Here is a 26680-nt window from a genome sequence, read left to right as displayed (position 1 = left end):
AGGATGTCACTACTTGTAAATTGTCGACCATATCTCTATTTTATAGGAGGTTTGAATTTTTTTTCAATAATAAATTCCGTCTTTTTCACATTCTTAACTGATGACGAATGTGAATCATTTTCTCATATTGAAAAGGAGTGTAGAGTTAAGACACATTTTGATTTAATATATGACAAAGATCATGCAAGTATTTATTTATAGTCAAGATTCAAGATCATGCATTTCTCAATTTAACGAGTTAACGACAAAAATAAAAGGACATATTCAAGGTAGATCACTAGGTTTATGGTAATTCTTCAACTATGTGTTAATGGGTTCGAGTTGTGGCGCCCCAAAGGAGAAAGATTGAAATAAAGACTTATCTATCCAACGGATATTTTCAATGCAATTTACACATAATATTCATAACGCTAATATTTGATTTATGAAAAATACTAACAAGTGTCCTTAAAACGTTGTTTGAGCAACAAAAGGTGGTATTTAAAACGTTGTTTTGGGGTGAGAGTGTGATTAGATCATCCTGACATTTCTCCAAACACCTTCAATCAAATTAGTTCGTTTTTTATTTAATCAGATTAAATCGAATAACTTGATAAAAAAAATCATAATAACGATTATTCGTTGCCACAATGTCATAAATAAAGACCAAATATTTTCGATGCCAAATACAATTTTACAACTCCGGTTATACATGTGAGTTTATCCAATTTAAAAACATTTCTGACTACTCCTAAATACCCTACACTAGCCACTAACATAAATATAGTCTTCATAGACTCTTCTTCTGTTATGCATCAATCATCATTATATGCCACGCAGTGAAGCACCCAATGCTCAAAATGAAAACCAGCTTCCCATATCACTCACTTATTATTCGAGGTTTTCAATATCCCCTTTTATTACTACTCAAAATCGATGGATATCTTTTTAGCTAAATTGTTAGACATCTTGGAGTTTAATTAGACAGAGAATCTCAGTAAGCAAAATTCATTTAAAATTTAAAAATATTATTAAATGATTTGATGATGGATACATACCCACCAAATTTCCTTTTTTTTTTTTGAAAGAATACCCACCAAATATCATGGATACCACAATATTCACCATCTTTTTATAGGCGTTTTCTCCAAACAAACATAATCACATCGAATACCACAGTAAGAAAGGAATGTCTTGATTTTCCAGTAAAATACGACAGTACTTTGTTGATTAATAGATGTGCAAGATTTTCTGAAGTCTATTAAACCCATTGAAGCACCAAGAGCAGAGGATAATAATTGTGCACTTCATGAACTCCAAAATCAACGCAAACAAGGGAACCTCAATAATATAAATAATAATTGAAAGGCCTTACAAATTGAATACTGTTACAAATTTGAGTCCTAAGATTATGCAATTGTCCCTCTATTTAATTGGTAGGATACTGACTCCATTATCGTATGTTTGGACGGCAAAAATAAATTAGCAGTACAACTCTCAAACACGAATCTAAGTAAAAAAATATATGGTACAACAATGCTAAAATTAAGGCCGGAGTAAAATACTCCCTACAATTTATTTGTGATTATGACCGGGTGGAGGCATTGGCTTCCTACTTGCTCCTTTATCTAATAGAGAATATTGATTGGCTGAATGTTGACCATATTCCCTGTACCCACTAGGGTTACCCCGTGGAGTCCAATGCTGGTCAGCTCTATATGGTTGGAAGTGTTGATTGTGGCGACCAGCGTCGTGATGGTGACCTTGACGGGGAAATGAACCTTGAGTATTCGAAAACCGGGGATTCTGATTGTTTCCTGAGGAATGCCTTGCATTTCCGCCATTAACATGGTGGCTATTTCTATCAGAATGATGTGATCTGGGGTTTTGGTCACCTCTTGGAAAGGAATTCGAGTGATGTTGATGAGGACTAGGTATTACAGGTGGAGAGTATGGTTGGTTATAACCATAATGCGCAGTAGGAGCAGCAGCGTAAGGTACATACTGTGGAGGAGCTGATAAAGGCGGTGGAATTGCAGCATAGCCTGGGCGTGATTCATAGTTATAGCCAGGGTGTGATTCATAGTTATTACGAGGCCATGATTGCCTGTGACCCCTTGGTCCATTATAAGGCATCGTTGATCCATTAGGATGATGGTATCTATTTCCATCCGTCCTGATCTGTAAGGAATTGGCAACGAGTCTGTGTGCTGCCTCTCCAAGCTCGCGACCAGAAACGGAGCCCGGAGGGTTTTTCCTGAAATAGAAAACCGAGCCCCATTAACAATTTTGATCAGAAGGGTGACAAAATACTCCATGTTGTTCAATGGTAAATAACAAATTTAACTTCAAGTCTTTTAGCACAAATAAATGAAAGTCCTACCTTCCACTTTCGTTGTATCTCCTCCCATTATCTTCATGCCATGGAATAGGTTCAGGTTTTAGATCCCCAATTGTCACAGTCTGTAGAAAAGGAGCATGATTTTATTTTATTTTCAGCAATACTGACAGTATATGAACAGATGAAACAAAACAATCTAGGTAGAACACAGTATGGTCTTGCTAATTAAACCACTGAAATTGGGCAATGAACCCGAGAAGGGAAACCAGGGAGAGGAAGTTAGAGCACTATTAATAAGCAGCAGGTAGAAAATTTAATACCTTCTTTGGAAACTTAACTCCATGTGGTGGTCGAGCTATATGTTCATGTGCATCTGGAAGTCTATATATTGCACATCTGAGCACCAGTGCAGCAAATAAGAAACATACATAACTTTAGTGTTATTTAATAAAAAAATGAAGCAAACGTAACGGGTGTGTGCTGAAAAGTGTGATCAAAAGAGGGCTGCTAGCATTCCTCATCAGATTCGTGATCACAAATAATGCTTTTATTATATATTCATCGGTGGCAAACTTACATGACATGATTATCCATGATGTCTTCCATGCCTGCAATAGGGGACCTGAAGATGGGAGGGCAAGGTTCTCCACTACATAAGGATATGTAACCATTCATTCCACCACTGCATGTATCCCTAAATAACATCAGAAAGTAATCGAGCAAGATCTTAAATTTGCCATTATAATTTATAAATCAAACATATGATGCAAACAAAATAATGTGATGCATACAACCTGTCCTTTTTGTCCTTGGTTTGAAAAAAGAACAATACGCCATCATAGGTTTCAAAACAATTGTTTTTTTTTTTTTACTTTACCATTAGGATTATAAGCATATTAATTTAATCCTTTCTTGTTCAAAAAGCAAGTTAAAAAAATTGAAAAGCTGTGCACCAACCTTTCAACGGGGTCAATTTTTTCCTTAACATCAGCACGTTCAGAGTTGGACATGTTTCTACATTTGTTGTCGAGTGTACTAATGCACGCAGAGAGAGGATGACATGAATTCACAAAAAGCATCTCAAACATTATTGCATTTCGTCGCTTTTCCTCCGGCTATTATTTTTTTGAATAGACATGGGAAAACAAAATATAACTAAATCAGTCTATGATAAGAGGGGTGTGAACAGGAGGGGAAGGAATTGAGAACAATGAACTGAAGTGAACGAATGTGTGCTGATAAAACTTAATGAAGGAATGAGCTTACTGTTAACAAGTTTTCGACTTTCCGAACTTCCTGAAGAAGACGCACTTCATCAATAAAAGGCAACTTCGCAATACCCTAAGAAAGAAGGATTTTATTAGAAACTGTTGCTGTCATGTTTGAAAACACAGATAAAAGCAAATGTAACGAGGAGGCAAACCTGCCAAGCATAGCGTTTGCCATTCATGTCCACATCAAAGTCTGACACACAACATCAAATATTACATACAGGAGCAATACAGACAATTCAATGAAACTTCTAAAACTTATTGAGTGTACACTGTATTATAGACATACCTATTGGATAAAAGTCAATAATTGGCGAGGTTGGATCAGTCATAAGTTTCCTATACGGCTCAGGCAGCGCATGAGAGCTGCAGATAAATCATATTTTCCATGTTACAGAAACTTCAAGTTTAGTTTAAGTTACAACTTTAATGGAAAAAATGGAATAGCAATCGACCTTGCAGCGGGAAAAACTCCAAGAAGCTGATCAAATGGTTTGAATGGAGTACCCAACTCAAAGTTAATATTAAGCTCACCAAGGCCCTTCAGATCAGATGCAAAGGGGGCATAATGATAAGGATAAAACCTGTTTCATAACAAGGAATCGGAAAATAAGAAAAATAATTATTTTTTGTATGACACACACAACATTCCACTTAGAATACCATACCACATATGATCTAAATAGAAATATCAGTAGAACAATGGTATCGGAAGAGCATGCACTCCTTATCACCCGATAAATTTCTATCTAATAGAAGACAAAATTTGGTTATCGCAGTTTCTCATCAAGGTGAGGAAGGTGGAAAATACAACAAGTACATATAAAAAGAAGGCTAAAATATGGTTTTGGTCCCTGCAAATATGTCTTATTTTGGTTTTAGTCCCTGTAATTTTTTTTTGATTTTTAAAAAGGTCTCTGCAAAATATTTTGGTTTTGAAAATAGTCGCTCCTATTTTCAAAACCAAAATAATTTGCAGGGACCGAAAACAACAAAAAAAATTTACAGGGACTAAAACTAAAACGAGACATATTTGCAAGGACTAAAACCATATTTTAGCCTAAAAAGAAAAGGAAAGCCAACACAACTTAAGATTCATACAACATTCCAGAGAAAATTAGAAAAAGAACTTACCATTGCCAAGAACAAACACCTTCATAGTAATAATGCATCACCCAACATAGACCCTCGGTGTATTTCAAGACCTAAGCAATAAATCGCAATAAGAAAACCCAGATCTTCACATGAATCAAAACCAAACTAATAAAACTTCAATTTCCCAACTTACAACATCTTTCCGTATAGCATCAAGTTCCTCGGGAGTCTGAGCAGAAAATTTTTCCTCATAATACCTCTCTTTCCAGCCTGGTTCTCCCAACTTGATCTGTTTAAACAAAAACAATTAACTACCTGAAATCAATAATCGAGATATAGGAAATCATTATATTATGACATATTATGCTTTTCAAAATATCGAGCTAATGTCATAATCCAGAAACACTTTAAAATGTTATGTTGCATAATTCAATTGCAAATTAAGGTGGCAATCCCAGTCATTGTGTAGGCTAGTAGCATATGGCCAAGACAGAGAAAGGCCTAGGTTGTTGATCATAACTCACAATAGCCGAACACCTTCATATACTAAAAACAGGCATTGAATCAATATCCCATACCCAATACACACAGAGGGGGGAAATTTGATCCGGTAAGCTTTTCCCATCATGGGAATGGCTAGGCCCCTTGTGTGGCCAAGAGGTTGATTGAACCACTTGAAATTTGTCTTGGCGTTGCTACAACAACTAGGACCACATTGATTTGTCGTTGAAAAATCAAAATACATGTCTAATCAATATTTGATAATCGTTACAAATGGGTAATCCTTCAAAGCTGATGTTTCAACTTCAAAAGCAATTATTTGCAACTAAAGAACCCCCATATCCGTCACTCAGCAAACTATAAATTTCAAAAGCTTTGATTGAGCTCTAAAGATTTTGATTTAATGTTTTTCTACAATGAAGGGTCAATACTCACCAGAAAACATTAAAAGCGGGGAAGAATATCAACCCAGGCGATATTGCAGGGAAAATTACATAAATTGTATAAAAAATAAACGTTTAATAAAATCATTTGAATTTTTTTAAATTTTCTTCTACAAGACTTGGGAAAAATTAAATAACCAAAGACTTCACCTAATACGCAGGATAATTTACATGTCATTTATTCAATAAATACCTACTTCAACCATCAATGAAGTTCAAAATTCCAGACACAATTATATGTGTTCTATGCTATACCTTGTCCTCATGACCACCTTTTGAGTTGAACACATCAGATTTGTCACGAAGTATCCCCTTCAGCTTTATTTTCAAGTCATCTTGGTTATCTTCAACCTGAAGAGCAGAAGAATACTAAACTTCAAGAAGTACATAGAAATCACCAGCTCAAAGTAGAACTCTTAGAAAAACAATTATTTAACAAGCTATTAAAATGCTTGTTTAACTCTCTCCCAGGCTCATAATCCAGTAAAAGCTTGGCTTATATATTAGTTCTATCTAAAGAATGCCTCTTCTGAAGTAGAAAACATACATCTATTTCAAGACTATTCTCGGCTTCAACAATTGCAGCAGCAGCAGTTGCTCCTGAAGATAACTTAGAAACTTTACTGGGCCTCTCAAAGACTTCTTTATTGCCTTTTCTAACTGAGGTGGGCCCAGATTGTTGAAATGGTGCAGGCGTTGGAGCTGAAGCAAGACGAGAACCGTGGAATTTAGAAACTGCAACTAGAGACTCGGGTTGAACTTGAGGCCCAACATCATCTCCTCTTCTTGCTTGTGACTTCTGACGCTTTATTCTTTCCACCGTTCGCTGTAGATATAAAAAAAACAGTAAAAACACATAGGAGGAATCACTTCAGAGCAAGCAGTCAAACATCTATTGCTATGAACATGAAAACTATACGGCAAGATATGAACTTTCTTTGACCGCTCACATTCCCTTCAGTTCATATACAAAAATACATGGATAGAATACATGGATATAAATTGTCTTAAAAATTAAGCAATTAGCACCCATTTTCCTGCACAAAGGTACAGCATAAATACAGCACAGATATTGGGCATAGACTGATGATCTCTCTCTACCTTGTTTTCATTGGGGAAAAGATGCAACTAGATACGAAGGTAAAAGGAAATAACAAATCCATTATGAACCATGATTAGTGTTAAAATACAAAATGCATGAAAAATATACAACTAATCATCCATAATCATAAATTAAGACAACTTAGCAATAAATTATGCCAGCATACTGAATACTCGGTGTTGTTTCCTCTTAACTATTTCAAGATCAGCCACAACATATAACTAATACATAATAAATGATATTTACAGTTCTTGACCATCGACAAAATCATACTGCTGGCTAATATAATGATATAGTTATCCAAGATCAACAGACCTGTTCCATTCGAGCTCTTTTCTGGAATATGCTATCTTCATATGATCCAACAGCCTGAATAAAATGCTCAACTCTGCTCAAATTTGGCTGAGAAAAGAAGGGGGAAAATAAACATTATACATAAGCTTGATTTAGATGGAAACGACACAGATACTACAAATATGCCAATCATCACCCTTGTTACTATCAAGAAAGTACCTTGCTACCGTTTGTCAAATAGCCACCCATTCCCTTAAGTTCCTTCTTGTATACTGCCATCAGCAAGTTGATCGCACCCTATAAAAAATAATGGAAGTTCAAAAAATTGTATCAGTTGCATAACCTTATCGGCATAAAAATGTGCATTTCAGATAATAAAAGACCGGTATCATAATTCGTTAAGTATCAAAAACAACTACTCCTGTATACTTGAAGACCAAGTACTTTCATTAAGGACAATCCGCAGATTATTGCGAATAAAATACAACCCTTACCTCACGAATCTCTAGTGTAGGCATATGTGGTAGGAAATCATTGCCAACGAAAAAGCATATGAAGATAAAATCATCCAATATGCATTCAAAATCGATCTCAAAAGGAGCATTAGGTATTCTCATCTCATACTCCAGATATTCCCTCAGAGTCCAAATATTCAGAAACTACAAACGAAACATGCAGAAGTAAGAAGTAAATCCCAAAGCCCCGTCACTATTTCATTATGAATTTCAAAATTTATCTCAAACCCTGACCTGGAAAGGCTTTTTAGCAACAATAGCGTCTCCTTTTTCATCAAATTCTCCTGACTTCCTTTTAGCCTTTCCTTCACAGTTCGCAGCCATATGACCCATTTGACCACACAGGAAGCATTTGTCTTGACCAGGAGTAAATACAACCTGAAACAACCCATTATTTACCATGTGTCAATCCCTAGGAAAGTCTGACAAAAACAGCAATCATTATTTTATAATAATTAACATCGTTTAATTGTTTTACAATGCTGATATGCACTAATTCAGAGACTCAATACAATTTTAGTACACAAACCTCTCTAAGAATTGAAAAATGGACTTCATGGGTAGCCAGACCCAACATAATCAAATCAGCATCCTGTCAAAATAAAAAAATGATATGAACAAGTTGATCAAGTCCAAGATAGATAATGCATTGAAGACATAGTGAATATCAAGAAGAAGTTGCTTTCCAAGAGTAGCAAAATATTGGAAGATAGATATATACCAAACCATACAGGCAATGTCGTGTATTCGGATTGAATCCTTCAAGATTTCTTTGAAGGCGGATATAGGACATAATCTTATGCTCCCCTTCACCGGGAACATTTGCATCAGAAAGAATAACCTTCAGATATACACAAAAATCACAGTATTATAAACTCCACAAAGACACACATACTGCAGCCATACAATTTAGGTAACAAATACAATGAACTTACCTTTATGTTACTCCAACCAGGATCATTGTTCAACCTAAGATGCACATAGTACTGTAGTGCAACTGACAGAACAGCCATGAATTCAGTTCCAGGTGTGATGACATTTGAATCAAAAGTTGCCGATTCCTCTTTAGGAGGAAGTTTTCTGCCCTCCCTCTCAAATTCCTCTCGTAACCTTGATTCTTCAATAGCCTATCACACAAGAGAACACCAGTCAAAAAAGGTGAATCAAGTTTACGCGTTAGCAAAATATTTCATTATTTTCCCGGTGATATTAAAGTTGAACATGTATCACTTAGTACTACTACAATGCTATAGCACTACTGCAACTAATATTTGGCAACACTTGGTACTGAATCGCTTACTGCTGAGTAATAGCAGTTAGTTAAAATTTCCCTACACTATAGTGCCTATATTTTCTGAGCAATAGCAGTTTGTTAAAAATTCGCTACACTATAGTGCCTATATTTTCTTAGCAATAGCAGTTAGTTAAAATTTCGCTACACTATAGGGCCTATATTTAACAACAATTATGTCAAGACTATGAAACCGACATAAAAATGCAGCAGGAAAATACCCAATAACAGAGTTTTCTACATTTCAATAAACCCATAAGTAATCAGACCAATGTGCAGCATTGGTCTATGTATAGTTAATGGAAATCGCTGCACATTAAAAACCACGAAAGATTAATTCTCCAACAAATCACAAAATCAAAAGAATGAAAAAACTCATCACAACATACCGCATCAGATGCATCTTTAGCAGCCCTAAACCGCCTTGACCGTTGTTGGTTCATTTTAGCCCTCGGTGCAACACCATCTATGCAATTTAAAACCGAAAAATCAATTAAGCGTCACCAACAACCAAAAAAACCATGAAAACAAACAATCAGAAAACAAAAGATAGAACACGAACCAATAGCCATAAAGAGAAGCTTCCTAGGCCGCACCATGTTAAACAGCCTATCAATGTAATCAAACATGCACTCAAACACCTCCTCAAAAGAGGTCGGGGATGGCTGCAATCAAATAACACAAAATCATTCACATTTCTCTAAATCCAACAACAACAATCAGAATAAGAATAAACCACAATTTACCTACTGGCATAAGTTTTGTTAGACTATTTAGGAGAACCTATTAAAACAGCTTCTGACAATTTTCACAAGCTTTCTTTGGCTTATTTTCTTATGTTCTGCGATATAGCTTATAGAAACAGCTTATAGCATAGACAAAAACAATTTACCATCATTTTATCTTTTTCTATAAAAATAGCTTATCAAAGCTTATGCATAAGAGCTTATAGTGCCTGTACCATAAGTTGCAATAAGTTGTTCATTCAAACAGGCCCTTAGTCCCTAACCTATGCATATATAACAAAAGTATATAAAATCCGTCAATTGAGTCACTGCTATTAAGATATCACATATCAGGGACTAAATTGATGAATTAGATTGACAACTTTTCTATATTTTAGCAACTACTTGGTGTATATATATATATATAGTCTAAGGACTAAACTGAAGCGAGGTTAATAGTTTAGGGACTAGATTGATGGTTAATTCAATAATAATATCTCAAAATCATTTACATTTCTCCGAATCCAATAGTAATAATAATGATAATAATCGTCAAATAACTCAAAATCATTAACATTTCTACGAATCGAATAATAATAACAACAACAATTATAATAGAAACTAAAAAATGAATCGAGAGTAAAAAAATTACCCTATCTTCAGGATGAAAACAAGGATGAATGATTCCATTCATGTCAAGATAGAGATTATCATATTCAAGGTTATTAGGGTTGGGTTTGCTGGTGTCTATCGGAATTTGAACGCCTTCGATAACCACTGGTTCCTCTTCAACCGCATCGGCAATAACCATCGGGTATTTCTCGGCGAGCCACCTATAGAAGGCCGGAACTCCCATCGTATAGAGTAACTCAGATCGTAAGAAGAAGAAGGAAGAAGATGTTACCGCCGAATGACACGCACGGGTGTGTTATGGTTGTTGATAGTGTTCTTCTGTTTAGGGCGAAAGGTAAAATTGAAGGAGTGTATGGTCTTTTCGGTGATATGAATCGGTTAGGTTAATTATAGTGAATGAACTGTGTACTTCAAGTAGCTAGGCGGCGCAGATTATATATGTTTTTTAACTTGTTACATGGTACGGGATACGTATTGGAAAAATGTCAAAATTATATTCAATAGGGACCAAATATATACTCCCTCCGTGTCAAATGTAGGAAAAAAAACAAAAAAAAATTGTGGTCTCAAATGTAAGAAAAAGTATAGTAAAAGCAACCTAATAAATACTATTATTCCAATTTTACCCTTGTTAAAAATCACATGATTCAAAGCTGCATGCTCCCATACTAGACCATGTTTAAGTTTGAAAAACTATTAGAAACATTACTCAGTGTACAACTATTTTTATGAGAAGTTCAACAGTTTCCATCATTCCACGCAACAATTATTACTTAAACCCACTCCATCATTAATTATTACTAAAACATGACAAGGGCAAAATTGAAAAGTTGTACATTTTTTAACATGACTTCAATGTAATCAATTCATTTTTTTAATTGGTGTGTTTTTTTTTTCCCTACATTTGAGACCGGAGGGAGTATAACTTTAATTTATTTTGTTTTAATTGGTTGAGTTTTGTTGGAACCTTTTGTCTTTGGGCCCTAATGGAGGATGTGGAATGCGTTGGAACTCATGTTCCTACGGTGACGATGATCTGTTAAAATAGGCTCTTCGTTCGGGCCTTCAAATGGTGGTGGTTAGACGAATCCAAATAGTTGGACAAATTTGTGAGTTCAGCCTTGGAGGTGGGGTGTATTTGCAAACACTTTGGCAGTCAAGTTAGTAAGTGTCGTAAGAGGTTTTTAGGTTAGAAAGTGTGTACTTCGGTATAGGCTGAGATATAACTTTTTATAATGGAAGAATTAAGATTCAAGAGACCCTAAAACCCTAGCTTGGACAACTATCTTCTCAAATAATTGTAGACATGTCACGATTTGATCCTCATCGAAAATTCCTTATCCAATCAAGGGTCCTAACTCAATCGGCGATCCTAATGCACTTAAACGAATCTAGTTCCATCAGTGGTCCTCACTTAATCCTCTACTATGCCTCTAGGACAGGTCTATATAATGGCTTGTTTGTTAGCTATTGACTTAGAGTAATCCAATATGTTAATGAATTGGACCTTAACCCATTCCAGAACACCTTCCTTATAATATAGGAGATAAAAGTAGCACTCCTCATTATGATTGAGGAGAAGGGAGACATGTCTACTTTTCTCTAAGATTTGAACTTGGAAGATTTACCGTTGTTCAACAAAATAGGCTTGGACCTAAAATAAATGTATAACACATGTTTGGGGGAAAACTATGATCGAAATTTGAACCTTATGTAAGGGAGGGAGTGGGAATATATAAGACTATGAACAACAAAAATGATTATCTTATCCTTGTGAATGGGGCGAGATTACAGTTTGTTTCCATTCACTTTTGAAGTAAAAAAATTATGTCAAATGATATGAGACATATTCATTAATTGTTGTGTCAACACATTATTGGATGTACGTGTAAAATATTCGTATTTGAATATACTAATTGAATTCATGTAAAATTACTTTACATGCATAATGATTAATTTCATTTTAGTGAGTGACTCATCAAGTTTTTTTTTCTTTTTTTTTGGTGGTATTACAAAGTAACGAGGAAAAAGAAAAAGGAAAAGCATAAATTAAGTTCCAAGCTTATATGTTAGGATGAAAGACTCCAAGGCAGGTGGGAGCAGTTCCAACGAGCAAAGTACCTTGCATGTGTTTCCTCCTTAGCCATAAAGTTTGCACACATATTTTGTTTCTTAAGAACATGCACCAATATATGATACCATTTGCATTTAAAACATTTCTAATATGAAATATGTTAGTTGCATAAATGTATCGGCACGATCATGACCAACAAACAAACAACTCAAGTGCCTCCAACACAATCAATCTCACAAAATAATGTTGTTATAGCCTTTTTATCGACAAAAATCAATACTCATTCGGATAGCACGCAACTCAGACAACAACTCATCACCTCATACTTCATAGTGAGAAAAGCTAGCTATCTAATCTATATCGTGATTGCAAACAATAACACCTAAGCATCTGAAATATTCTAAAAAGCTACCGTCAACATTGAGTTTCAGTCTCCCTTTCTTAAGAGGTCCAATAAACTAAAAGACAAGATGAGTGTCAATAAGGTTGTGTATAAACTACACCAATGTGTTACTGTTTTCCGATTGTTGTTGCATTTTTTCACACAACAATAAATTAAGGGCCCTCTATTATGTCGTTACTTTTTTACAATCGACCTACCTTTTAATCTAATAAACAAAATCTCCAATAGGAGGTCTCTCTTATCATTCTTAGCTTAGTTTTAAGAGATTAATTTGGGTTTGTCATTTGAATCTCTATTATCTACCTAGTGGAAAATGACTTCTATGACAAGCAGCTAGTTAACGATGTTCAAAAGAATAAATCAATTTCATGAAAGCAGCACTTGAAATTACTTAAATAATTCAAAATAAGATTTATTGATATTCTTGAGGGTTGCATTCCAAAAGTAAAAAAATAAAAATAAAAAATAGATCAAATGCTTTAAGTGATTGTTACAGTGTAACTCACTCGAGCAATTCATGTGGTTTAGTGGTTGCACCATTGGTAAAGCTCTACTTATGCAACCATCGACAACTTAAAATGAGTAAGCACATATTTATTTATTTTGTAATGTTTTTGCTAAATCAAACATGATCAAAATATATTGTCTTTTTTTCTTTTTGAGCAATTGTTTTTTTTATACCAAATCAAATATACTGTCATCACATATTCTTATGTCAATAAATGAATAATACATTTTTGGAATAGTGAAAGACCCATCATGATTAAACTTCTACACACCTGTGAGCAAGATATGGCTTTGCAAATGAAAATTTTTCCGGAATAGAGCCTCTATGTATACCAAATTTTCAGATAAGTAGCTATAAAACAAGATTATGTCCTTTCTATACCGTTCTTCTAAGCATGTGTTTGCCTGAGCGTTTCGTCATCTCAGACGGTGTTGTGGTTGCTTTTTACCGTGGAATCAAAAGGCTACAAATAGTAACTTTAGAAAAAATGCACATTCACCTTTTGAATTATTCTTCAATGTTGTCCACTCCACGAGTTACATGGGATTTTGTGTGTATAAGTAATGAAATTCTAATCTTTTTATGGTGATTTTGTTTTTGCAATTCTAATTGATCTCTTGCTTGAAGCCTCTGAAGATAACCCACCGAATCACATCATCACCTAAGACGGACACCTTAACAGAAACAAAACACTGTAAACACGGTCCACAACCACCCATCGCCACTACTCACCCCCATAGAACACCCCTCAAAATAAAACTCCCAGACTTCAACACCCAAACTGAGCCACATTTCAAAAGCTCCTAACCGAATGGACAAGCAGCTTCCACAACCTCTCGACCACCGATCCACCGAAAGAGCACAAAACAAAAGGCCAAAAACCAACTTCAGCAAAAGAGTTGACTCCCGATCTCGAATCAAAAGTGATCGGCCCACCAGACTTTAGAACCAAATCAGCAGGGCACCCCTCGCCCCCAGTACACCAGAGAACAACATATCAAGTCAAACATAATTGCAACTAGACACCAACTCCCGATCTCGAAGCAAAAATAATCGGCCCACTGGAAACCAGCACACAATATGTAAGACGATAAACAATGATATGCGATTGGTGCAGACAACAAATCAGTCACAAGGAAAAGGATCAAACACAACGGGACACACTCCCTCCAAACACCCTAAACACCTTGACAACCCCAAAGACGCAAACAAGAGCTAGTGACGACGAACATGGACCCGAGTAACAGAGCCAGCCTCCAAAAAGGAGTCACCCCAACAAATACCTTCCTCCTCACCTAAAAAACACCAGCCACCCTCTTATAAATCTCCCATTCGCAAAACCGTTCCGACACCAGATCCGAGTCCAAACAAACCACAACCACGCACCACCACCACACAACAGAATACAACATCGAAGTAGTAAAAAACGAAACACACAGTGACCTCGGGGAGTCTGCCACCAAAACAAGCAGAATCTGAAGCCCACGACCACCGACACGAACAAACCTCAACCATCACGATCCTTACGACGACAAACGATCCAGAAGTTCGTTGAAGGAGGATTAATCATGAATGGAAGAGATGCCTCCACACGTACGGCCACCGGAAACGAACCACACCTCTCGGCACCACACATTACCCCCTCGATACAACACGTCCGTCACTACCACCGACCACCCCGTCACCACCTACACTCCAACCGGACCACCCCGTCACCACCTACACTCCAACCGGACCACCCACCAACAGTCTTACACGCCTTCCGCCGCCAAAAATGGACCACACAGATCGGCACCACACATCACCACCACTCCCTTATGCATCGCCAGCACCATGCAAGGTACACCCTTGAAACCACCTAAAACACCACAGGAACGGAACAACACCAAAGAGAGGGGTTGTACAGCGGCTGAATAAAGATTCAGCAGGTAAAAATCGTACAGATTCGTACCCACCACCACTGCTGCAACCCAAGAAACCTGGACCGGAACACTTACGACGACCGATAGGACCTTCCGACCACACGAGAACAGAGGCTATATGTTCCGAAACAGCTGAACCTCATGGAATGAGTCTGCATCTGCATCTGTTTTTACTCAAATAACATTACTATTTTTACTCAAATAACATTACTATTTTTACTCAAATAAATAGTGCGTTAATGAACAATTCTCAAACCATTATACTTAACTTGTATGACAATCACCGATGCTTAATTTCAATAGTTAATAAAAATAATTTAGTAATTTATTCATTAAATCGTTGATTGTCATTTTTTTTAATTCTTATTAAGAAACTTGCACGATATGGATCCACTACGAGACCAATCCACAAGACAGCATACATTAGACATGGATTTAGTTGTCTCCCAAATAAACAACTTTAGAAATCAAACTCATGTTTTTTTCATCAATGATTTGATTTGAATGAAATGAAGTGAGCATATTTCATAGATATTTGGGAAAGTAACATATGTATGAAATAAAGTTTTCGTGAAAAGTGAGATATCATAATTTTTTCTTATTTCTCGAGCTAGAATTTTTTCCTAACCTAAATGGTCTAGAACCTATACCATTTCGGGGTAAGAAAGAAAAGAAAATATAATAACCGCACCCCTTTAATAGTAATATATTTTATTTGACGAAATCTGTCATTTATGACCATGGTTACAACTTTTAAAAAACCATAGTCATTGTTAAAGGAAAGCATAAATTTTGAAATGTAACATATTCAGCATATCCTGTAATATTTCAGAGACTATGTCAATGTTTACAAATATAAAGGGAAACAATGAAAAGGAAAAGAATACAACATATGGTTACCATGTACAACATTAGATACAAGAATATCATTACCAGACATTCATGGCACCCTCTCCTTTAACTACACAAACCTCCCACAAGCTCAATTTCGTTAAATCATGAAGGGGTTCGCAACCTGGTGCTGTCCAAATATCATTACCATGCAGCCTCATATCATGAATTTTCACTGGTCCTGTATGCCGCAAAAGCTCAATGACCGTTTTTTCCTTTTGATGAAAAGAATCTACTAAAACCTCGGCCATGTTTTTCCGGTGTAGGAGTGGAAGAAGCTGATGAAGAGGCTGACTTTGTGGGCTTGTGATTTGGATGGTGTACAGGAGATATGGCTTGAAAGTTTGAGTCATTATCTGATGGACTATATAAAGTGTTTGTAAAATGCAAAGGGGACTCTGCACCCTGCCTTTGCATAAAACCAAAACTAGCTCCGTCCATCTCCACCTGATCCTGCAAATTTGGGCTCCGAGGTTGATGCTCTGTGAAGCCTTCAACCTTCAAAAGCTTCTCACTGTACATAGATCCCATCGGTTCTGTTTGAGGATGCATAGCTTTTAGCTGCTTGCCAAGAAGATATATGGTTTCCTGACACTCGGCTAACTTTTCAGCAGCAGAAGCCAAGTCTCTCTCCTATGTTCAAGAAAATAATTCAATCTTAGATTTCTATTTAATGGAATTAAATCCAGCCTGGCTTTCTATTTGAATGGAATCGGTGGTTTACCTTTTTAGTCTGAATTTCATTATCAGCAGCTGAACTCTCATTCCTAATAGACAAAGTAACGAAAGGAGGAAGTAGAAATAGAATTGGCATAGTCAGTTTTGCAAAAATATTTGAAAAATATCTGCATACTTGTATGGTAAGTTAATGTTAGCAGGCAATTAAAATGCACACAATGATAGTACTAATCCTACGTTTTCTTACTCAAACCAACATAAATTCCACTGTTGTGAACAGGCCTGCGAGTAGGAATGGATTATGCAGAATAAACTAATTTCAGTACCTACACACTATATGATATTGGATAGATGTCTAACCTTTGCAATTGTTCTTCTAGCTCCTTGCACTTTGCCAAAGCTGCTTCATGAGATCTCTTTTCATCTTTAAGTTCATTCTCAAGAGTTTCTGTCTTCATTCGTAGATGGTTGAGCTCAGTTTCAAACTCCTGTGCACGTGTTTCAAGTGATCTGTATGACTCTGCCATGCATTTGAGTTGAGTCTCGGACAAGCTGTTTGACCTTTGAGCAGAAGCCAATTGTGATTTAACTTCAGCTAGAAGTTGCTCGGTCTCTTGTAACTGCAATTTTGTCATTTCAAGATTTTCAGAATATTTTGACAGATCCACAATTGCCTTCTCTTTCTCTAATCTCAATTCCTCAAAGTCCTCCATGGAGAACTTTTGTGACGTGACATTTGATTCATAACTTGATGTCAAATTTCCATCATCAGGAACCTCAGGATTAGAGCAGGGATTGAGAATATGAGAATGACCATTTTGATATCTCTCTCCCAACGAATTTTCTTGAACTAACTTATTTTCAGGCAGAGCAATCTTATCTATGCAATCAGGACTGTTAGTTTCAGTTTCCATACCCTTATAACCAAGGATATTAAATCTGAATTCACTTGTTTTAGCCAAGAAATGAGACAGATCAAGAACAAACTGTAGCAAACTTGCTTCATGGCATTTGACTTTATTATAAGTAACAGAAAACTCCTCCATCTTTTGGCTTATACCATCTCCATCAGAAGATATATCATGAACTGTCATTGCTTCTCTGCCAAGGAACAATACGAAGTCGTGAATTTGAGAAATTGCAGCTTCTATATCAGAAGTTATCTGCATACACTCAGAAGGTTCTTGGGATGATATAAGTTCTTTTTCTGAAACTGAACAAACATCTTCAGGATCATCCTTTTTATCACATGGAGTATCAGAAGCTGGCACATCGACGGGAATTTCAGCTACAGAGTCTTGGATGGAAGTATCATGTACTTCTTCAAGAACATGTTTAATATCCTTCAGGATCTTACCTACATCAGCATCCTTAGCCATAGATTCAAACACTGACAGTATTCTTGATTGAAGATCTGCTGGTGAAAAGCTATCAATCCCACGGGGACTGGGGACTGGTGATCCTGCAGCAGGAGACTCTTGGCTTTGCAATGGATTCAAATCACTCTTCTTTTCAGGCTCGGATATATCATCTTTGCTGGTACTGACTTCGGATACATCATTGGTCATGATTTCGTCTGTCTTATTGTTTGAAGTAAATGGCAAAGAGGCGTCTTCATTAGAATCATCTGATAATCCAGCAAATTTCTCCACCTCTAGGAAGTCATCCATCAGTTCTAACTTCTTAGTCGCCTCAGATTTGCCCAATTCATCAGCATTCTTTTCTTTTGGGAGTTGGGATAGCTCAGAGATTATTGCTGTCGACCAAGACTCGGCACAACTTCTCGCATCATCATTACCATCTTCAGAAATGGAGATCATGCTTGCTGCATAGCCTGTATTTTGGCTGTATATGCTTTCATGGTTCATATGGATGGGAGATTTTGGAGATCCCTTCTGCTGATTACTTGTCTGGCCTTGTGCTTCCAAAATTTGAAGTTTGCTAAGTGTTTTGGCACACATACTTCTTGAAGCCTGCAATTCGCTGTTACGTTTTGCCAAAGCTTCTTTCAGCATCTTTGTTTCTTCTTCCATTGTCAATAAGCGCTCTGTAAGAAATTCATTATCTTTCTGGAATTTCTGTATATTCTCGAGGGAGAAATCGGGTACCGGAGAGAAATGAGGACTAGAAGATTTAACAGGAGATTTCCGTAATCGAGTTTCGCCATAATCTCGGCCAAGACTTTCAACTTCCAGCTTCATTTGTGCAAGCGCAGCAGGACCAGGTAACTTTTTCCGTACTAGACCACGTAACCTTTGACACTCAGCCTCTAATTTAGCAATTTTTTTAACACCCTCCATATGCTGCTTGTTAGCAGCTTCTGCAGACCTCATACTCATGTTCTTTTCTTCATTGCGAATTTCAAGCTCTTTGGAAATAACATGCAGCTCATATTTAAGTGAATTGATTTCTCTTTCACATGATTCTACGGTGTTCTTTTGATGCTCAATTTCAGCCTCAGCATGAGCTTTTTCTTCACTTAGTTTTACTAGCATGTTGGAGCGCTCCTGCAAGGACCTAGACAGAGCCGCATTATCAGCAGCAGACCTGAGAAGTTCCTGTTCAAAGTTCCGTATCCTAGCCTCAAGGTCACCCTTAATCTTGTCCAATTGCTTGGTTTTTGCAAGGGAAATATCCTGTATTTTCAGTTCATGTTCTTCTTTCAGGTTTCTTATCTGTCGCATACACTCTTTAAGAGCACCGTCTAACTGTGAAGCCTGATCCTCAGCAGTCAGTTTCGAAAGAGTGACAGATTCTAGACTGTTCTTCAACGCCAAAGCTTCTGCTTCTGCCTTTTCCCAGCCTGGAAAATTTGAACAGAACTTTAACTCAGGAAACAAAAAAGGAAACACTTTAAATATCAAAGAACTTTATTTTACATAAAAACAGCATACCTGAGACAGCCTCTTCAGCTACTTTAGCATGTTGTTTTACCAAAGCTTCCTTGGTATTTATCTCTGTGTTTGCTGCTGACAGTTTTTCATTTAATTCATTGATCTCATCCTCAAGTGTCTGAGCCTTTTCTTCATATGTCTTCACTTGATCCTCCAAACCCGTCAGATGTGAATATGACTCTACAGAGATTTGGACATAGTTCGGCTTCTTATAAACATCCTGCTTGCATAAGCAAAAGAAACAGCGCAGAGAATCAGAAAACAAAGATAAACGAACTTAATCATATTGCCGTATCAATATAAAGCAAGACAGATGGAGTATTAGTTAGGTAAAGTATTCAATCCAATTATCCAAGTTCAAATCCCACACACAAACACATATCTAAAAATGAGCCGCATCTATTATGCTTCATAATGTGCTAACCATAAACCCGCGATTAAAAAAAGGCCATAGCAGAAAAGTAAGAAACTTTCATATGAAATGTTAACAAAAATAACAGAAATTGTTCAAAACTTAGGCCATGCATAAAAATTAAGCAGAATTTAGAAGTCAAATGAAAAATACTTGAATCTTATGTGAAATGCCAATAAACATATACCCTATGAAGCATTGACACTGATACATTGAATTTAATCACGGACACTGACACATGCCGAACAAGGATTATACAAAACATATACCTGATTGGGTTGATTAGATGCACCAGCAGAGTCCAATTCAGCAGCAACTTTCTCAAGAACAGTCTTATCAGATGATTTTTTCTTCCAGGGCCATCTTCTATCCATATCTCAAATCACAATACAAAACACCTTCTACAACAAATAAAAAACACAACCTTATATAAATAAAAAAACAAAAACAAAAACAAGCCTTTTATGTTTCCAAAGAAAATAACAAGAGAAAGTAATAATCAATAATCATTATCCATATATATATTTATTTTCAACAGAAATGATTACATGCACTAAGGTGAATAGTGTCGGTGGTGGAATGAAAAAAGTGAACACTCACAATCACATAAACAGAAGAAATGCAACAAACAGAGAAGGCCCAGATGAGATGGTAGAATTTGGTTATTATAAGATTGATTATTAATATTATTATGATTATGATATGAAATGGGTCCCTTAAATTACTATAATTGTACCAATGCATTCAAAGTGTGAGACACAGTGATAATAAAAATTAATCCAATGTGATCTTCAAGATCCAACTACTACACTTTCCTCTGTTTATATCATCATCATCATCCAACAAAATTAATATATTTTCTCTTCAGAAAAAAACTATAATAATAATAATAATAAGAAGAAGAAGAAGAAGAGAGTAAAATGAACTTACAGAAGAAAAATGAATAAATAAATAAATTAATAAATGAGAGAGGTAGTTTGGGTTTAAGAAGAAGAGATTGAAGAGAAGAGAGAATGTGATTGTGATATTGAATTGAGGAGGTGGTAGTGGTAGTGGTAGTGGTGATGGTGGCTAAGAAAGATTTTTGGGAATTAGAATTAGGTGCTTCTTTTAAAAGCAACACCTTACCTTCTACTACTATACTATAGTCTTTTCTCACTTAACTTACTTAGAATTTTATGTTCAATCAATCAATAAATAATAAAATCAAAATACTATAGTACTATTAAATTAAATTAAATACTAGAAAAGCATCATTGTATTATTATTATTCATGGCAAATGCATGCTTTTTACTATAGCATCGTTTATTTACTAGTAGTAGTAAGTAGGAGTAATTTGGACGTTTTTCTTTGTAAGGCTTAGGAGTAATTAGCAATTTAGTCAAAAGAATTAAGTTTTTAATAATTTTAAGTAGTGTAGGCTACTATTATTATGATAATAAATTATACTATTTTCATTCAAATAAAATAAACCAAATAATTGAGTTTAAATGGTTGATGAACTCCATTTAAAGAAGAAGAATCATTTGAAAAAATAGAGTTTGATTTTTGGGAAGAAATTTTGGCCAGATTATATTTATCTTACGATCAAACTTTAAATTACCAAAGTCTTTTTTCTTTGAAAATCTAATGATTAACACACAAAAAGTATACTCTTCGGATGAACTATTTTTTTTAATAAAAATAACAGAGATATATGTTTACAAGTTCTTGTTCAATTGATAAAAATGACAATGTTGTTATATCAAACGTTATAAATGGGGTTCAAACCCTGACTCTTCTATTTGCGTGTATAAGTTTCATAAGACTATTGTCATTTAGATAAAAAATAAAAAATAAAAACTTATTGCCTATAAATTTAATCATATTTAAAGTATATCAAACATTACATATAAAAATATATTTCAGTTAAGATTTAAATTTTGATTCACGGTAATGTTGTGGTGTCCAGACACAACTCTATTGATTCATGGTCAAAATATAAATAAAAAATGAAAATGCATGGAAGGGGGAATGGGATGAAAAAGTCCTTGCACCGTTGTTGGTTAAAGCTTGTGGCTGAATTTATGTATGAGCTGTACCCGATAATGGGAGAGGGAAAGGAAAGTCATAATTTTGCTTTCACTTTGCATAAACAATAGTTTCAAGTAAAATAGAAATTTTATGATTAAATTATGTTTTCCAATTGAGACAAGCTTGATTACAAAGACTTTTTATTGGACCACCGTCACTTACTGCCACTGGCATATTTTTATTTTTCTTTTGTACTATAGTTCATATTTCATAGTCCATAACATAAAATACAGCTCATGAGTATTTGTAACCTAGCTTGCATAGACATGGACGACATATATGAGTTGGCGGCTTTCTAAATCAATAAATATTACCACTACTTGACATTATATCAACGTCCTATACTTACAAAATTAATTAAATTCATCAGGTTACTCTACTTATACATTTATGCCCTTTTTTGTAATACTTCCAAGCTTAAACTATAGTGTTACGTATTTCAGAACCAATAACTTTTTTAGGTTACTAATTATCACTTGATATGTGTATAAAGTAATGATATAATTGTATTGGTCTTGATAAAAGTGTATCTATTTTCAGAAAGGGTGTACTATGAAAAAGTGTTCACCATGAGCTCATCTTTAGAAGGGAAAATTACCCTAAATGTCCATAAAAAACAACCGATGATTAAAATATTTTAAGTGATAAATAGACAGGTATTACATATAAGGGTGTAGGTGTACCCCTCCACTCAATGTATGTGACTTTTGGTTTATACTTTTTAAAATAAATAAAAAGTGATACTACAAACTTAATTCTTTTGTGGAATGCTAATAAGAGAAAGTTTTAATTAGTCTCTGGAGAATTTTTTTCTTCTTAAATTCTGAAATTCAACTCGTCTAAACAATATTTTTACTAAAAAGCAGCTAGCAAATTTCTAAATATTATATTTAAAATAAATAGTCTTTCATTTCAAATTAGATTCTTATATTCTAAAAGATGTTTAAATCATATATTTATTTAGTCTTTTGTTAAAACATATACCCCTCAAGAAAAAATAATTAATTCAGTGTCAAATAATAAAATAAACACATTTAAAAAATAATACATTTGGTTCGGTTTTCGTATGATCAATTTAAATGATCTAAAATTGATACTCAGATTAATAGAAGGATTTGGATTCTCTCAAGTTGAATCTCTTCATTGAAAATTCTCTCCGGTCCTAACTCCTCAAACATTGAAAAAACCGAACAAATTTAATTGATTGATTTAAATTCTTCTTCATATCCATAGGGTTACCTTACCACTTTGTTTCTTAGATCCATTCCCTACAGCGTTGAAATACTCTCAATCTCATTAGTGATATTTCTTTTATCTTTCACATTGTCGTCTATATATCTTTCACTTGAGTCAGTAGTAGTAGCTGGGGGACCAAACTAGTGGGATGGGAAACAGTATGAAGGACCAAAAGCATTCATTTTCAAATCTTGCAAGGTGACAGATATCATATATGTATATCTTTGTATCTCTTTTTCTTGTAATGTAGTACGTGTGTGTATTTAATAATCAAGCAAAAACATAAATGAATGCAATTTTATTAGGTCACATATTTTAAACTTTACTTGATAATTTTAAAATCATCATAATACATGTATAAATTTTGATAATTTATTTTCAAATAATAATCAATATAATAAAAAATACATTTTAACAGATAACGTTTATATAAAAAAAAAAAAACGAAGTCTAAATCTTAATCCAATATTTAATTTAACTTTTAAAATATACCAAACCAAATGTGGCATGCGCCTTCAACATTGTTAGGTAAGACAACTAATCCACAAAACCAAATAGACAATTTAAAAAAAAAAAAACTAAAAAAAAAAAAAAAAAAAAAAAAAAAAAAAAAAAAAGTTTATACCTACGACCAGTTTAACGATAAATCAAGAAATTAGACAAGTTTATTAAAACTATGATTACTCAGCTAACACGAAATTTTACCTTGTTATTTCTATAAAATAAAGCAAACAAAGTTCATTTAGAAGACCCCTAATGTAGTATGAAAACCAAAAAAATTGAAGGATAAACAATGAACTTATTAAGATGTTTGCTGAATAATTTTGAAGACTAGCTAGATAAGTAATTACCCAATAGAGTTCAAATAATTGATTAACTATGTTTGAAAGAAAATTGGGTTACAAAAGGCAAGACTTCGTAAGCACGCAATTGTTTAAGAACTTAGTGTTAAGTAAGAGTCAATACAACATTTATCTAAATTACTATAAATTTTATAATTTATATGTATCTTTCCTCCAAATTATAAATTTTGCAAATAATCCATGAAAACGAAACTTAATCAAATCCCTATAATTTTATCTATCTATCTATCTATATATATATCTTTCAAAAAAAAAAAATCTATCTATATATAATAATGTTACATAAGCGGTTTTGCAAGATACCAACCAAATAAAAAATTTGCAGGGTCATCCAATGACCATCGTTTTAGCTTATAAGATGTCGTGTCATTCATTTTTTTAATTACATCTATTTGATTATAATGCTGAATTTACAATTGCTGGTGAGGATTTTTTTAATATATTTTATATATTGATATTCTAGTACCTATTGTTGGCATATTTTTTAATCATTTAATTTTAAATCATGCTACGTTACAAATTATTTCTTCTAGTTTTCCAAAACGACAAGCACAAGATTAGGTCAAACAAATATAGGTAAACAGTATACTATGAGTTGTAAATATAAAATTGATTTTCCAAGTATATATATAAAGTAAGGTTTTTTTATGACATGTGTCACTTCCATGTTTATTCTCAATATTTTTATTATTTTTTCTATATTTTATTTGACATAAATATCTCAATAAACTTTTGATCTTATCCACTAAACATTTTATTTAATTTTATATTTAATTTCTAATATTTTATGTAGCCAAAATATCTCAACAAACTATATATAATACTTTCAATACTATCCATTAAATTTTTTTTTCTTTTTTTTAGGAAAAGAAGTTTCAATTAGTTACTATCTAATCTTTTAACACCATATTATTCAATCACCACAATCACATATTTTGAGCAGAAACCTAAACTCAAACCTTTATTAATCTAAGCTTTTTCTTTCTTCAGGTTTGACAAACACCTATACTATTATTTCTTCTGATTATGCTTAGATATATATATAATATAAGATGGAACTAACACCTACGAGTGAGTTTATTGATTGTTTTTTTATTTCTTTCAGGTCCTTGAACTATTGTTTCTGGCATCCATTACAAACACCTACGAGTTTCAGGTCCTTGAACTAACACCTATACTATTGTTTTTTTTTTCTTTCCAATTCAACAATATCACTCTTCTCTCTATTCTTATTCATAATTCATAATTGAGTTTGTAGCATCCATTCCTATTTTGTTTTATTATTATTATTATTATTATTATTATTATTATTATTATTATTTCACGAGTTCCATAGTTTAGCAATAGGTATTTTTGCTTATGTTGATCTTTTATGTTGTTTTGTGCGTGAACCCAGTATAGCGGACATTCTTAATTGGTGCGTGTCATTATAGCAATAGGGATTGACATCCATTCGTAATTGGCGCATGCCATTACAGCGGACACCGTGAACCCAATAGTCTATAGGAACACATTGTCGTTTCTAAATTTTTGCAAGTCCGAATACTTAAAAAAAAATGTTTATTTTATTCTATATATGTTAATAATTTTACTAAATTCAGTTAATTATATTTGTTTGTGCTTCTATAATTTACACAAACTTATATGTCTAACTGGGCAACGCCGGAAAATATACTAGTTGTATTATATTATATCATATTTTAGTTACGTATTTTTCAAGTTTCTTTTTCCAACGATGCCAATATATGAGGCAAAATCGCTTTCTCGAAAAAATTATTTTGCTATTGCTCCAAAAAAGCTATTTGACAAAGACTAGAGGAAATAAATTTTTATTGGATGGACCCATAAATAAAAAGAGATTATAAATGGCCACTGGAGCAAGAGTAAGCTGCATGAAAGAATGAGAAAGCGATTTTGAAGATTTTGATTATTGCTTTGAGCAATTTTTTTATTTGATAATTGGTGTGTACTACAAGGGTATCCCTGTCCATATATTTTCTCTGCAAATTAAACCCACATGCATGCAAGGTACTTTTACGAGACTTTCCAGGAGTAGCCAAACAATGCACATTGAAGAGTCTGACTTTTTCTTTGGATTCTACATTTGTGTGGACTAAGGAATAAATTGGAAACTGAAAAAGAGGGTAAAGGTTTGGAAATGTCTAGAATGTGAACCAGGAAGGTTAATTAAGGGTACTTGTTACTAAGACCTTAAAATAAATAGAAAAAAATGTTAAAAAAAGTAGATAGTGTATCCTATCACTAAATGAGTCTTACTATTATTAATAATTTATTTTTTAAAACTTCATTTATCTTTTCAAATGAAAGAAAATTGAGAGGACAATAAATGGAATGGAGAGTATTCTAACTCCTCCTATTGCAAGAGTTAATAAATTGTTTTATGTAGCAAAATTTACTTTTTAAACTTTTAATATGTTAAATGCATCCTTACTAAAACAAAATTTCTTCTTTAGACTTTTTAACAAATGTTCTAGGAACACTTGTTAGCATTTTCTTTTTTAGCAAATGGAGATG

At 34.2% G+C, this 26680-nt stretch overlaps 2 protein-coding genes across 4 annotated transcripts; both read right to left on the bottom strand.

Annotated features, from left to right (window-relative positions):
* Positions 1-1301: 1301 nt before the first annotated feature.
* Positions 1302-10593, bottom strand: LOC112418725 (5'-3' exoribonuclease 3). Of its 2 annotated transcripts, none has more exons than XM_024775431.2 (23): positions 10210-10593; positions 9395-9497; positions 9222-9298; positions 8477-8668; positions 8263-8382; positions 8071-8133; positions 7776-7919; positions 7521-7685; positions 7246-7323; positions 7048-7134; positions 6178-6456; positions 5886-5981; positions 4880-4975; positions 4726-4796; positions 4047-4175; positions 3881-3957; positions 3744-3784; positions 3587-3661; positions 3278-3435; positions 2898-3014; positions 2641-2716; positions 2363-2442; positions 1302-2236 (listed from the first exon to the last, which is right to left on the bottom strand). In XM_024775431.2, the coding sequence occupies exons 1-23, from the start codon at positions 10411-10413 to the stop codon at positions 1555-1557; spliced, it is 3210 nt and encodes a 1069-aa protein (XP_024631199.1). In that variant the 5' UTR covers positions 10414-10593; the 3' UTR covers positions 1302-1554. The 2 variants fall into 2 exon arrangements, with proteins under 2 accessions (XP_024631199.1, XP_024631200.1); XM_024775432.2 differs by having other exon boundaries at positions 2898-3002; positions 10210-10592.
* A 5294-nt stretch (positions 10594-15887) lies between these two features.
* Positions 15888-21094, bottom strand: LOC25482197 (filament-like plant protein 4). 2 transcript variants are annotated; one of them, XM_013610722.2, is made up of 6 exons: positions 20903-21094; positions 20242-20373; positions 19561-19780; positions 17027-19469; positions 16713-16755; positions 15888-16621 (listed from the first exon to the last, which is right to left on the bottom strand). In XM_013610722.2, exons 2-6 carry the CDS (start codon positions 20344-20346, stop codon positions 16187-16189), a joined length of 3246 nt encoding a protein of 1081 aa, XP_013466176.1. In that variant the 5' UTR covers positions 20347-20373; positions 20903-21094; the 3' UTR covers positions 15888-16186. The 2 variants fall into 2 exon arrangements, with proteins under 2 accessions (XP_013466176.1, XP_024631197.1); XM_024775429.2 differs by lacking the exon at positions 20903-21094 and adding an exon at positions 20573-20784.
* Between the last annotated feature and the right edge of the window lie 5586 nt (positions 21095-26680).

The sequence above is a fragment of the Medicago truncatula genome, chromosome 1 (genome assembly GCF_003473485.1).
Source record: "Medicago truncatula cultivar Jemalong A17 chromosome 1, MtrunA17r5.0-ANR, whole genome shotgun sequence".
Lineage (NCBI taxonomy): Eukaryota > Viridiplantae > Streptophyta > Magnoliopsida > Fabales > Fabaceae > Medicago > Medicago truncatula.
The sequence above is the reverse complement of the archived record's forward strand: the minus strand, read 5'-3'. Positions and strand labels throughout refer to the sequence as shown.

Coding starts and splice junctions, on each gene's coding strand:
- LOC112418725 (XM_024775431.2), bottom strand. CDS start 10,413: ATGGGAGTTCCGGCCTTCTATAGGTGGCTCGCCGAGAAATACCCGATG. Junction 6,457..7,047: donor AAAGAGCTCGAATGGAACAG/GTCTGTTGATCT, acceptor TTATATCTACAG/CGAACGGTGGAAAGAATAAA. Junction 2,443..2,640: donor GAGTTAAGTTTCCAAAGAAG/GTATTAAATTTT, acceptor CCTTTTCTACAG/ACTGTGACAATTGGGGATCT.
- LOC25482197 (XM_013610722.2), bottom strand. CDS start 20,346: ATGGATAGAAGATGGCCCTGGAAGAAAAAATCATCTGATAAGACTGTT. Junction 19,781..20,241: donor CATCTAATCAACCCAATCAG/GTATATGTTTTG, acceptor TTATGCAAGCAG/GATGTTTATAAGAAGCCGAA. Junction 19,470..19,560: donor AGCTGAAGAGGCTGTCTCAG/GTATGCTGTTTT, acceptor CAAATTTTCCAG/GCTGGGAAAAGGCAGAAGCA.